Here is an 11,316-nt window from a genome sequence, read left to right on the forward strand (position 1 = left end):
GTTGCATTTCTTCATTTTTCTTTCTGCTGAGCATGCTATACAGCGGGCCATACTGTACTGGTTCCATCTCGGCGTTTTCTTGGATACTTTTTTGATTCCCAGCATGGGCGAATATTAGAACATTTGATCATTTGGACTGTTTTGACAATCAATACACCGATAAGAGCATCGTCTACAACTTTATTAAGCATAATCATGTCGTAAAATGGGTCATTCTCATCTGATGATAGTTCTAGCTAGAAATACGGCAAGTTTGAAGTCGAAAGCTATGAATCACACCCAGTATCTCAGGTGGCGGAGAAAAACTACACACGAAGTCAGCTGTCGATCTCAATACCCATCGCTTTCTTCTGAACTTACCTCTTTGGCCTCATCCTCAGTGACCTTGGACACCTCCGAGGTAGTCTGATCAATAAGCCCCAGCTTACTCTTCCTGACCAGCCACCACAGCTCTGTCCGATCACCACCCAGCTCCTCACCAAGGATCTTCCCCTTTAACGAGGTCAAAAAGTCATTGTAAAGCGTCGGCTCTTCATAGTCCACCAACTCCTCACGCATAGTTCCCAATCCCTCCACGACGCGATCATAATTGGCGTCACCGAGGCTGTGCTTGATCTGCGTCTCGATAATGCTGGCCATTTGCTTGACAGCTTCACGAATGATGTCGAGGCTGTCGGCGCGCGAGAGCATCTGCTTAAACTCAGGGATAGCATTTTCGGCAGATATTTTGGTGCGTTTGGGTTCTTGCTTGAGGAGGGCATCGATGTCAAGGCCGGAAAGGGGTTTCTCGGTCTCGCGGAGGCGCTTACGACCTTTAGTTTTGGGTGGGACTAAAGAAAGAAGTTGAATTAGCGGCTGTTGTTGGTTTTGATGAGGTCTGCGGGTGACTAGACTTACCTTTCTTGACATTTGCTGCAGACATTAGGTTTTCTAGAGAGCCTTTCGCTTTTCTGACCAGTTGCTTGTCCGGGTGCGCAAATTTGGTAAGCTGTTCCGATGGTTCGAGAATGGGATCATTAGGATGCACTGCGCGGTACCGCACTGCAGACTCAATGCGGTGCAGGAGTGGAGAGTAAGAGTCATCAATGGGTAGTCTGGAAAAAATGGTTAGAGATAGTACATAGACGTAAGATAGGGCGACGTACTCTTCTTCATCCAATTCCATTTTGTCAACATAGTCACTCATGGCCTGTTGCAAGTCCTCATTTGGTAGATTGCGGTGCTCAGTGACAATCTTCCCCGAGACAGTCACGACCTTATCCAAAGGTGGGAATCTGTATGAGCGGACATCTTCGGCAAATGGAAGGGTAACTTCGATGAGACACTCGTAATCCGCCTCAATCGATGGAGCGAGGAGCACGATTGTTGGAGGTTTGGCCTCTTTGGCTACCAGCCGGGCAACAGCGTAGGAATCTTGCTCATAGATGCCGTGAATCAGAGATGATAATGCTAGGGATGCTTTATCATTGGCTCGCTGTGGGATGATGACATTGGTATTGGCCATGTGTAGGTATCGATCATACTACGTAGCAATATTAGTATCATCTCGAACACATATTGGAATAAGCTGAACATACCTTGCTCATATGAACGAATCCAATGATTTCCAGGCCCGCAAAAGTCTCTAAGGTGGTAATATTCTCATCCGTTTGACTGATGTGTACAGCTGTTCGTCCATACTCGTATCCCTTTGCAAGATCATCGCGCTCAACGTCGACTTTGCCACCGGGCGCAGACTCATCGTTGATCTGATATGTCCGTGACATCCGGACAGTAGTCAGAGCTTCACCACCGCTTGTTGATTGACCCGCGCCGGCCTCAGCTTCTTCCTGGCCCTGCCCGCCGGAACGTAAGGCAAAAGAGCTTGCCGAAGGAGGTTTCGCAACGTAGGTACGGAAGTAACGCTCAACAGGAATGCGTAGCGCGGTTTCATACTTGGATGAATCCCCGAGAGAGAGGAATCCCTTGAAGGAAGGCATGCTCTTGGTGACTTTGATGCGAGGAACTTCCAACTCGGAGACGGCTTGCTCGAGTGTACCGAAGACACCTCCACAACCTTCAGCAAAAACACGTAGTAGCGTCTCATTTTCAGCCTAGCAATCATTATCAGCACGAGAAATTGTAGAATTTCATCGATTTAGAGCCACCTTGTGCATGTCCTTATCCTCTTCCTTCACGCCGAACTCCGCATCATCGAAATCAGCCCCACTAGAACGAGTTAGCGAGGCGATAGCAGGGTTAAAGCTCCAGATAGAACATACAGGACAACAAGTTCAATGCCGTCGTCTTCGATCTTCTTTTGGATCTCTTCAAGCTGCTCGTTGTTCATGGGTCCGGTGCCATTTGTGACCAGGACAATCTTCCGCTTGTACTTGAGCTTCTTGGTATAGGTGTTGATCATTTGGATGGCAATGATAACGGATGAGATAGCTGAAATAATGTCAGTCTATATGCAGTTAACAAGCGAAGTAAATGGACACCTACCATCTCCTCTGTTCGTCTGGCTTGGCTTGATTGCGTCTCGCAGCCGTCGAATGTCAGGCATCAGTACCCTAGGCCATTAGTACTGGAGTTCAAGAACTTCGAGAATCGACAACATACTGCCCAAGATTTTGAAGCACAGAGATTTTTGAGAAGCTGGTATCCTCTTGAAGATCATTCGAGGTTTCTAGAATCCCGATTAATTAGACGGGCCTAGAAATTGGAGCAGACTGCATACCGTCTGACCGCAATGCGACCACTCCGACCGTAGCAGTTTTACGGCCAGTTGCAACCTAGTAAGATTCTCAGTTCCAGTTCTTGAGGCATCAAGAAATCTCGAATTGCATACCGTAGTCGTGATTCTGTCCCAAACGTACTGCATGGCCCACTCAAGGTCCGTGACGGAACGACCATGTCGACGCTCCCCCATGGACTTGCCGACATCGACAATGTAGACCGTAGCCTCTTTTTCTGCCATGACTGAAATTTTTTTGGACCCTGATAAATGAAAATTGGGGGAAGTCAAGAAGTTGGGGTTTCAAAGAGCCGCGAAGTAGGCAGACGCGTGATATTTCCTTTTTGGTTTAGCTCCAGACGCGCGCACATGACATCACTTGATTGGCGTGGTCTTAAGATAAGTGCGTGGATAAAGCTATTCCCAAACAAATATGCAGTGGTCATAACTGGTTTACGGCACACGAGGCCGTGCCTATCGATAGCTCAACACCACCTCTTGCCACAAGCTTCCCCACGCTCAACTCGGATCAAACGGACCTTTCTACCATCAAGCATCAATAATATCGCAATCATGACTGACCCTCGCCCTTACCATATTCTGAGGTATGTACAGTCCGGGCTATACGGAATGGCCCATTCCTAATCTAAGGTCCAAATCAAAACATCGCCTAACATCCTCTTAGCTACGGCACCCTTCTGGGATCGCAGGTCTTCCAGGTAAACTGAGAAACCCCCATCATTCAGAATCTCACAAGCAGTCCTTCTGACTTATGAATAGTCCTTCGTGGGCGGTATTGTCGCATTCCGCGCTCTGCCGCGGCCGCAGTTTGCTACCTTGCAAACTGCCATCTTCCCAGTCTACTTCTCGATGCAGACTGCCCTGCCGGTAGTTGTCGCCCTGACTGCTAGCAGGGGTGGGCAAGCCCTCGGCCTCTCGGGCCTGATCGCCCCCGAGAACCGCTATAACACCCTGCTACCCATGGCCACCGTCGCAATCACAGGGCTGATCAACCTGTTCGTCCTACGTCCGTTGACGGTGAAGACTATGCGCGAGCGCAAGCATCAAGGCGAGTTGAAGATACTCGATATCTAAGTTTACAGCTTTGAACTAACATTTCTGTATAGAAACCCGGGATGGGAAGAAGAGCTATGATGCCCCACCTCACTCCAAGGAGATGGTCGCCCTGAACAAGAAGTTTGGCCGCATCCATGGCCTCTCTAGCTTGGTCAACTTGGTTAGCTTGATCGCGACCGTCTGGTACGGTGCTGTCATGAGTAAGAAGCTGGAGTAAGGCGTGAGGCCTTGGAATATTGTTATGGACAATGTCTTCCATGTACTGCATTTAATTGCATTTATAAAACAATGAATATCCCCTTCTCTTCAAGCTGTCCGAAGAGAGTGAACTCATAGGCAACTATCTTCATCAGAGAGCCGCAAAGCAAGTATTCGGGGTTGATAAAGCGGACGCAATATGAAGCCCTCAAGGCCATCCAATCAATGTATTCTTTTTTTATAGCTATCTACACAATGAGCCGATCATGGCCGCAGGCGCTGCGGGTCACGAGGGAACAGCGAGGCCAGACGGACGTTAGGCAAGCCCAGGAAGAACATCACAATACGGTTCATACCCAGACCACCACCGGCGTGAGGGGGACAGCCCTGGCGGAAAGCGTTCATGTAGTCCTCGAAGCCCTCCTGGGTCGGGTCCATGCCCTTGGCGCGCATAGAGGCCTCCAGCTCCTTGATGTCGTTGATACGCTGAGCACCGGACATGATCTCCTCACCACGCATGAAGAAGTCGTAAGAGTTGGAGAAACGGCTGTCCTTGGGGTCGGCCTTGGTGTAGAAGGGACGCACCGCCATGGGGAACTTGTCAAGCACGTAGAAGTCAGTATCGTACTTGTCGCGGATGATCTGGCCAAGCTGCTTCTCCATTGCGGTGGTGAAGTCGTTCTCAAAGCGCTCCTGCTCGGACATGTCGACGCCAGCCTCCTTCAGAAGGGCAACACCGTCCATGTAGTTCAGGCGCAGGGCCTTGCCATCCTTGGGGAGCTTGAAGTCACCCGCCCTGGGATATGACTTTTGGATGATAGCGATCTGAGAAGCATAGCGCTCCTTAAGTTGGGTAAGGATGAAGACCAGGAGGTCCTCGGCGAAATCCAGAACCTCGTGGTAGTGGCTCTGGAAAGTCTTTTCGAAATCGAGACCGGCGAACTATAAATTGGGTTAGATCGGGCCTCTCATCTCGTATTTTAGCTTGATAACCATACCTCAGTCAAGTGGCGGTGGGTGTTGCTATCCTCCGCACGGAAAACGGGAGCAATCTCAAAGACGTTCTCCATGTCACCAGCAATACACATCTGCTTGTACAGCTGGGGGCTCTGGGCGAGGTAAGCGTTGCGCTTGAAGTACTTGACCTCGAAAACGTTGCTACCACCCTCGGTGGCGGCACCAACCAGCTTGGGGGTGAAGATCCATCGAGAACCGCTCTTGATCATGTATTCGGAGAACAACTGAGCGACACCGCTAGAGATCCAGGTGATAGCCTGGCTGGTTTCCGTCTGCAGATCCAGGACACGGTTGTCAAGACGGGTCTTGAGGGTAACGATAGGGGCACCCTCGGCGTCAACTTGAGACTGTCCCTCCTCGGCCTCTGTGGGGGGAGGACGCTCGGCATCCTTGACCTGCATGGGCAGCATCTGCGCGGCCTCGGAGATCATGTACACCTTGCGAATGTGAAGCTCAAGGTGGCTGATGGAGGCGGAAGAGATAGGGATCTCAGGCTTCTTCACGATACCGGTAACCTGCACAATAGAGTTGACGTTCAATCCACCGGTGAACTTGATCATCTGGCGGGAGATGGGCTCGGCGGCAGCAATGACGGCCTGAACCTTCTGTCCCTGCTGGCGCAGCATGAGGAAGGCCAGCTTGGCACTCTGCACACGAGCATTATCGACACGAGCAATCACGGTAACCTCCTTCTCGTAGTACTCCTCGGAGAGCTCGCTGAAACGGGTGGTAGGGATGACGTCCTCGGTCTCGGGGATCGGGCCGTAGAGGCCCTTGGCGGTATCATTGGCCTCGGCGGCGGCAGCTTGAGCCTTCTCCTGAGCTGCACGGGCAGCAGCCTTCTCAGCCTTCGCCTTCTCCTTGGCCGCCTTCTTCAGCGCATTCTTGCTGGCGTTCTTAGAGTCGCCGGCTTCCGCAGGCGCGGGCGCGGCCTCTTTGGTCTCCTCGGGCTTGGGACGGGTGGGCAATTCGGAGTCCGCCATGATTCTATTGAGAAGATGATTAGACACGAGTTTCAGCCAACAACTAGAGCGAAGGTATCTTACTTCAATGCTGAGGTCTGGAATAGGAAGCTCGACGTTTGATAACTTTGTCTTGAGTCACCCCGCCGCAAATCTGCCCTAAGCCCTAAAGAGGGGGAACAAGTCATGTGACACTGCCTTATCTTAAGATCGGTGCCTGAGTTCTCGGGCGGGATCGAAGTATACAGGACAACAGAAATGTACAAAGTAGATTGACAATGCTAATAAATTCGCTTCAACAATAATGACTGCCCCGGATCAGGCTACAACACCTATATACACAGCACCAGCGTCGTATGCATATCATGACTCTACGGGACGCATGAATACGTACCTGGAAGCGCGGCTCACGATAATCTATGAATCAAGTCCACTTGGAAGCCTTCAATCCCCATTGCACTGCCTTATGAACATCGTCCGTAATGACCCGTGGAGTCCAGGCGGGCTCGCCGCCACTATAGACACCAGTTCGCACCAAGATCGACTGCCAGCTGCTGCCAACTTCACTGCGGTAGGAGTTCGCACCCCGAATATCTGACTCGGGATTGTCCCCAACCATGTAGACTCGCCGCAAAGGCGGAAGGTCTGTTGCGCCCTCAAAAGCTTTCGCACGGTTCCGAAGTAGCTGTCGCTCGGCAAACTCATAGGTCGGTTGGTGAGGCTTGCCGATCACAGTCTTCTTCAGCTCAATACCTTTGCTAGGGCCACCTGTCGTCGCAGCCCAGACACCTTCAAGAGCCTCTCGGAAGCCTCCTTGGCCGAGACGAGGCAGGTGATAGGCAGCGGCCCACCAAAGATCAGGATTGGAAAAGTAGAGGTGTGGTTGTCCATCCTGTTGATAACCGTGGTTGGGAAGATCGGACCGGCCGTTCTTCTCCGACAATGTACCCATGATTCCGTTCGAGGAAAGCAAAAGATCCATAATCACCTGAGTGTCAAGAGCCCAGTCCCGAGGATCGTTGTACACAAAGATAGCGTCAATCTTGAGGCCTTTCGTCGGATCATTTGGGTCCAGCGACTTGGGAAGAGGCCTCGCGAAGGTCTTGTAATAGTCTGTGAAGTTCTTCGAAAAGGGCCAAATGGATGGATTGGCCATGAAGATGTCTGCTGGAGTCACGACATTCTTGAAGCCGTATCTAAGAACACACATCAATAAATAATGAACCTGTGTGGATTAGAATAGCGTCCGACATACTGTTCCGCAACGCGCCGACAACGGTCGCCATCACCACCCGCGACCAACACACATTTATGTTCCAACGCACTCGCCTCGTCCACGCCTTTTACGAGCTCTGCAAAAGGCGAGTGACTCTGGACGATGTCTGTCGGGTCCAGTGGTACGTTTAACTTCTCGCTGATCTCTGCGACGCGTTCCGTCTCGTGTTTACCGCCGCCGTTGGTGAGGAGGATAAATGGAATGCCCTGTTCTTTCAAGAGTCTCAATGATTCGGCAGCGCCGGGAATTGGCTTCGATGCTCGGAGAAGGACGCCATCAATACTAAGTGTACTGCGTTAGACATGGAACTCAAGGGACTGGGCGTGAGCATACATTGCCGTCACTCACTCAAAAGCAAAAGCGAAGTTCGGGATGCGGGGGTTGTTTGCAGTCTGAATAGCTCTGCGACTCGAGTTGCACCTGGTGGGTGCTCTCTGTAGGAGTCTCAGTGATCGCCACACTGGAGTTGATCGCATTCTGACTCGTCGCGGGAGAATGGAAGAGTTGGTAGTGTCTGAAAGGGGGCACGATGGTAGAAGGTGATATCATCTCCGACTCACTTCCGCTGCCCGCCCCACTTTCCTCCTCACTTTCTCCGATTTGCCGTGATTCAACGTCCACAATCCACCCCACGCTTATCCTGCTCTTCGAGGAAAGATTCAAGATCAGAAAGTGACAATGTCGTACTTCAAAGGTACTTCAATTATTTCACTGTGAATCTCTCTCTCTTTTTTTCCTCGTCCATCTCCCAGAGAACGCGCCTTGAAAGTACAAGCACAGCAGCAACATGAAGTGAACCAGCCTCGGACCCGACTATCATGCAGACAACGCAAAGTGCTCATCTCCCTACGGAGATCCTCCTTGTCATTGCTGAAATGCTTTGGCATGATGAGATGTTTGATCGTGGTGGTATGATATTGATGGATAGGCAAAGGAGCTTCCACAGTTTTTGCCTGGTCTCCCGCCAGTGGTACTCGGTTGGGATATCCTATCTCTACGACTGCCCTCAACTCTGGAAAGGCAACAAATTCGCCCAATTCACCAACACTGTGAGCCCGCCTCTTGGTGTCAAGAAAAGCAAAGTCGACCTCGGATCGCTAGTCAAAGTCTTGCATCTGGGTTCTCTAGTTCATCAGAGTTCGAACAGCCAAACGTCACGGCTACTGGGTCGTGTCAAGAAAGGCTTGACCGTATTTGTGGCTCCGCAAACTGGAATTGGGTAAGTGATTCTTATGAATGCTTAGTCTCAAGGCCTCGACTCACACATTAAAAAGTGTCAACAGCCTTGCATCAATCTCAAAGTGTCAAAACCTGGTGCATCTTGATTTGACGCTAGCTCGAGGTGGCGCAATCGAATTCTCACGCCTAAAAAAGACTGTCAGCAATCTTCCAGACCTTCAAACTCTTCAATTGCCGTCTAGCATGGTGATCACCCACACCAATCACTCAGCAGGAGCTTGGCCACCAAAGCTCTATTCCATGACAATCGGAGGATCCCTTAATCCTCACGTCATGGATGCGTTTGACTGGCCCTCCAATCTCCGCCAACTAATATTGAAACGCACCAAGAATTTGGACATCCCAGATTTTGAGAGCTTACTTTTCAACGATCAGCTACTTGAAAAGCTCGAAAGTCTTACTCTAGACAACGAGAACACAAACATGTTCTCAAGTTTAGATTTGGAATCGACCGTTCTATACCTCCTTCGGAATCTGACTTATCTCAAAATGCCCTTGGACTTTGCGGAATGGCTATGCATACTTCCCATTCCCAACGGCCTGTCACCACTGTCTCTCCGAGTATTGGAGCTGACGCATCCATACTTTGACAATCAAGTTCGTGTCGACTTTTCAAGAGAGCTTAAAACGGCTTTAAATGAAAATCTCCGCAATATATGGGCTTTGGGGGTTGGGGAAACCTGCCTGAAGTACATCAAAGATGCCTACAAGAAGATCGATAACGAGATCTGGAAACATGTGGAGGAGAGCTCGGATGACGAACTTGACAAGCTGGCTATCGAAGACTTGGGAATTTACACCATCGATGATGATCCCATAGTTTAGTATATCCGAGCCGATTCCTGAGTGGTGGTTTTGTATCAAATTCCATATTCATATACCCCCTTGCAGCGTTGATTCAGCCAGCTTTTCAAATGCACCAAAAATTGTTCTTGATGTTGGAGCTATTTTTCATTACCAAACCAAATTATAGACTCTTCAAGATACCTATCAGAATCGTTACCGCAAAAGGTATTCTGGGCATCGCTCAAGTTGGTAGGGTAGACTCCTGGCTCGTAAAATTCATCCACGTACGTGATATCGTCGATTAGGGCAGCATTCCGTCCGATTTCATGCACATGTAGAGCGAGAAGGACTTCGATATTTTGTTCTTGTCCCTACGCCCAGTGCGAGGCGCATCTGGAAATACCAAGACTCTAGAGACCAGTGAGATCTCCGGACTCCAGTTCACTCATGAAGCTGTCTAGGAATTGTTCGTCAACATCGTCGACACGGGGATCGTCGAGCTCCAGTACCTGCAGACATATGGGGCCTCCCAACGGGGCAGGCGCTGTAAAGGATTCAAGTGTTGGCAACTTCCGCACAATATTTGCTATTTGGGTACCCGATCTTTGCAGAGTCAAGCCGCTGAGGTTAAGCTGTTTGATCATGGATGCAAAGCTCGGCACATCACCGGCATGACAGACCGTGTTGACGAGTCGGCCAAATTGCGAGTTTCTGTAAATATGTGGGTTGCTATACAGGATTGCTATCCCAACCGAGTACCATAGGCGTGATAGAAGGCAGAAATTGTAAATATCTCGTTGAAGAGACGTAGATCGTAAAGTCTCAGAATCAATGGTCTGTCCGTCAATAAGGAAGTGTATTATGAGGTCCACAATATCTACAGGCAGAAAGCGCCTGGTTTAGACAGCATGATGGGTAAGATCTCTTTCGTTGGTAAGGGGAGATCTGTAGAAGGTTGAGAAGGAGGTAAGGTGAGCAGCGGAAGAGTAGTGGTTATGGGTGACGAGAGGGTATCAAGGAAAGAGACTGGATCGTGACGATATCTTGAGAGCTGATGAGTCGTCAAGCGGTCTGTCTTGAAATATCGTTTACTACCTGCAATCGGCCTTAATTATACCACACATAAACAGCCTCCTAGATATCCGTTAAGAGAATAGTAATATCCGGGCCGGTATCATGACCATAACCTCACTGGGTATATTATTTACAAGTCGAGGAGAATATCTGTAGGAGGAAGGAGGGACGCTTAAATAAGCTACTCATGCTGTGTCAAACGAGAACAATGGGGGATCAATGTTCAACGAGATGGTAATTTCCATAGTTCTAGATAAAAATGTGAACCCACGGGCTATATCGACAAGGTTACAGTGATCAGGGGAAGGTCTGCAGGCCCACAATGAGTAATATTCTAAGATTCATACGAACAAGAAGAGATGGAGTAAGGTAAAATACATTCTTAGGTATATCTAATTCCAGGCATTCACTCGACTGGCATGGAACAGAAACTGTACATCGGTGAAAACCAAGCTATTGAACTAAATCTAACTAACAGTCAGTTGCAAGGTATTTGTTGTCAAAGGGGCTACGGTAATTGCCTTTGATTGTCTAGCTGGCAATATAACCAAGCTAAATCATCTCGTGGCCAGAACAGACAGATATCTCATCCATTCCGGGTCCTCATGCCAAAGTATTCAGAGGTTCCATCACCCAAATGTTAATGTTACCAGTTACAAGTATCTCAAGATGATAGCAGCATTATCGAGAATATGACCATAGTGCTTGGCTTTTCCACACCGATCGAATCTATTTCACACCTAAAACACAACAAAAAAGAAGGGTAAAAGAGACGAAACTGGCTCGACAACAGACAGACCAAGTCCTCCAAGTTTTGTAGCAGTCATCATGGGACTCGTCAACCAGCAAAGAATAACAGAAAAAAAGGAGATCGCCCTGGAAAGCTTAAGAAACAGCAGGCACCAGTGAAACATCGACAGGGTGGGGGAGAGTGGAAGGCTTGTGTGCGGGAGAGTAGGACCAAAAGTAAA

General features: G+C 49.4%; 6 protein-coding genes across 6 annotated transcripts; 2 read left to right on the forward strand and 4 right to left on the reverse strand.

Annotated features, from left to right (window-relative positions):
* Nucleotides 1-287: 287 nt before the first annotated feature.
* N7496_001122 (ATP-dependent DNA helicase 2 subunit KU80) lies at nucleotides 288-2,959 on the reverse strand (the record flags this gene model as incomplete). The annotated part of the gene is made up of 11 exons (XM_056694053.1): nucleotides 288-305; nucleotides 361-830; nucleotides 898-1,094; nucleotides 1,146-1,522; nucleotides 1,578-2,093; nucleotides 2,148-2,208; nucleotides 2,262-2,430; nucleotides 2,485-2,552; nucleotides 2,602-2,668; nucleotides 2,720-2,774; nucleotides 2,831-2,959. 11 exons carry the CDS (start codon nucleotides 2,957-2,959, stop codon nucleotides 288-290), a joined length of 2,127 nt encoding a protein of 708 aa, XP_056560782.1.
* A 330-nt stretch (nucleotides 2,960-3,289) lies between these two features.
* Nucleotides 3,290-4,010, forward strand: N7496_001123 (DUF4149 domain-containing protein; the record flags this gene model as incomplete). Its single annotated transcript, XM_056694054.1, has 4 exons — nucleotides 3,290-3,321; nucleotides 3,402-3,435; nucleotides 3,497-3,785; nucleotides 3,844-4,010. 4 exons carry the CDS (start codon nucleotides 3,290-3,292, stop codon nucleotides 4,008-4,010), a joined length of 522 nt encoding a protein of 173 aa, XP_056560783.1.
* A 245-nt stretch (nucleotides 4,011-4,255) lies between these two features.
* On the reverse strand, nucleotides 4,256-5,991 carry dps1 (putative aspartyl-tRNA synthetase Dps1; the record flags this gene model as incomplete). Its single annotated transcript, XM_056694055.1, has 2 exons — nucleotides 4,256-4,933; nucleotides 4,990-5,991. The coding sequence occupies 2 exons, from the start codon at nucleotides 5,989-5,991 to the stop codon at nucleotides 4,256-4,258; spliced, it is 1,680 nt and encodes a 559-aa protein (XP_056560784.1).
* A 403-nt stretch (nucleotides 5,992-6,394) lies between these two features.
* Nucleotides 6,395-7,722, reverse strand: N7496_001125 (putative HAD superfamily hydrolase; the record flags this gene model as incomplete). Its single annotated transcript, XM_056694056.1, has 3 exons — nucleotides 6,395-7,166; nucleotides 7,226-7,528; nucleotides 7,595-7,722. The coding sequence occupies 3 exons, from the start codon at nucleotides 7,720-7,722 to the stop codon at nucleotides 6,395-6,397; spliced, it is 1,203 nt and encodes a 400-aa protein (XP_056560785.1).
* A 342-nt stretch (nucleotides 7,723-8,064) lies between these two features.
* N7496_001126 (F-box domain protein) lies at nucleotides 8,065-9,310 on the forward strand (the record flags this gene model as incomplete). Its single annotated transcript, XM_056694057.1, has 2 exons — nucleotides 8,065-8,465; nucleotides 8,521-9,310. The coding sequence occupies 2 exons, from the start codon at nucleotides 8,065-8,067 to the stop codon at nucleotides 9,308-9,310; spliced, it is 1,191 nt and encodes a 396-aa protein (XP_056560786.1).
* A 371-nt stretch (nucleotides 9,311-9,681) lies between these two features.
* On the reverse strand, nucleotides 9,682-9,915 carry N7496_001127 (uncharacterized protein; the record flags this gene model as incomplete). The annotated part of the gene is made up of 1 exon (XM_056694058.1): nucleotides 9,682-9,915. The coding sequence occupies one exon, from the start codon at nucleotides 9,913-9,915 to the stop codon at nucleotides 9,682-9,684; it is 234 nt and encodes a 77-aa protein (XP_056560787.1).
* Nucleotides 9,916-11,316: the final 1,401 nt, after the last annotated feature.

Source organism: Penicillium cataractarum (assembly GCF_028827025.1).
Source record: "Penicillium cataractarum strain IBT 29864 chromosome Unknown utg000001l, whole genome shotgun sequence".
NCBI lineage: Eukaryota > Fungi > Ascomycota > Eurotiomycetes > Eurotiales > Aspergillaceae > Penicillium > Penicillium cataractarum.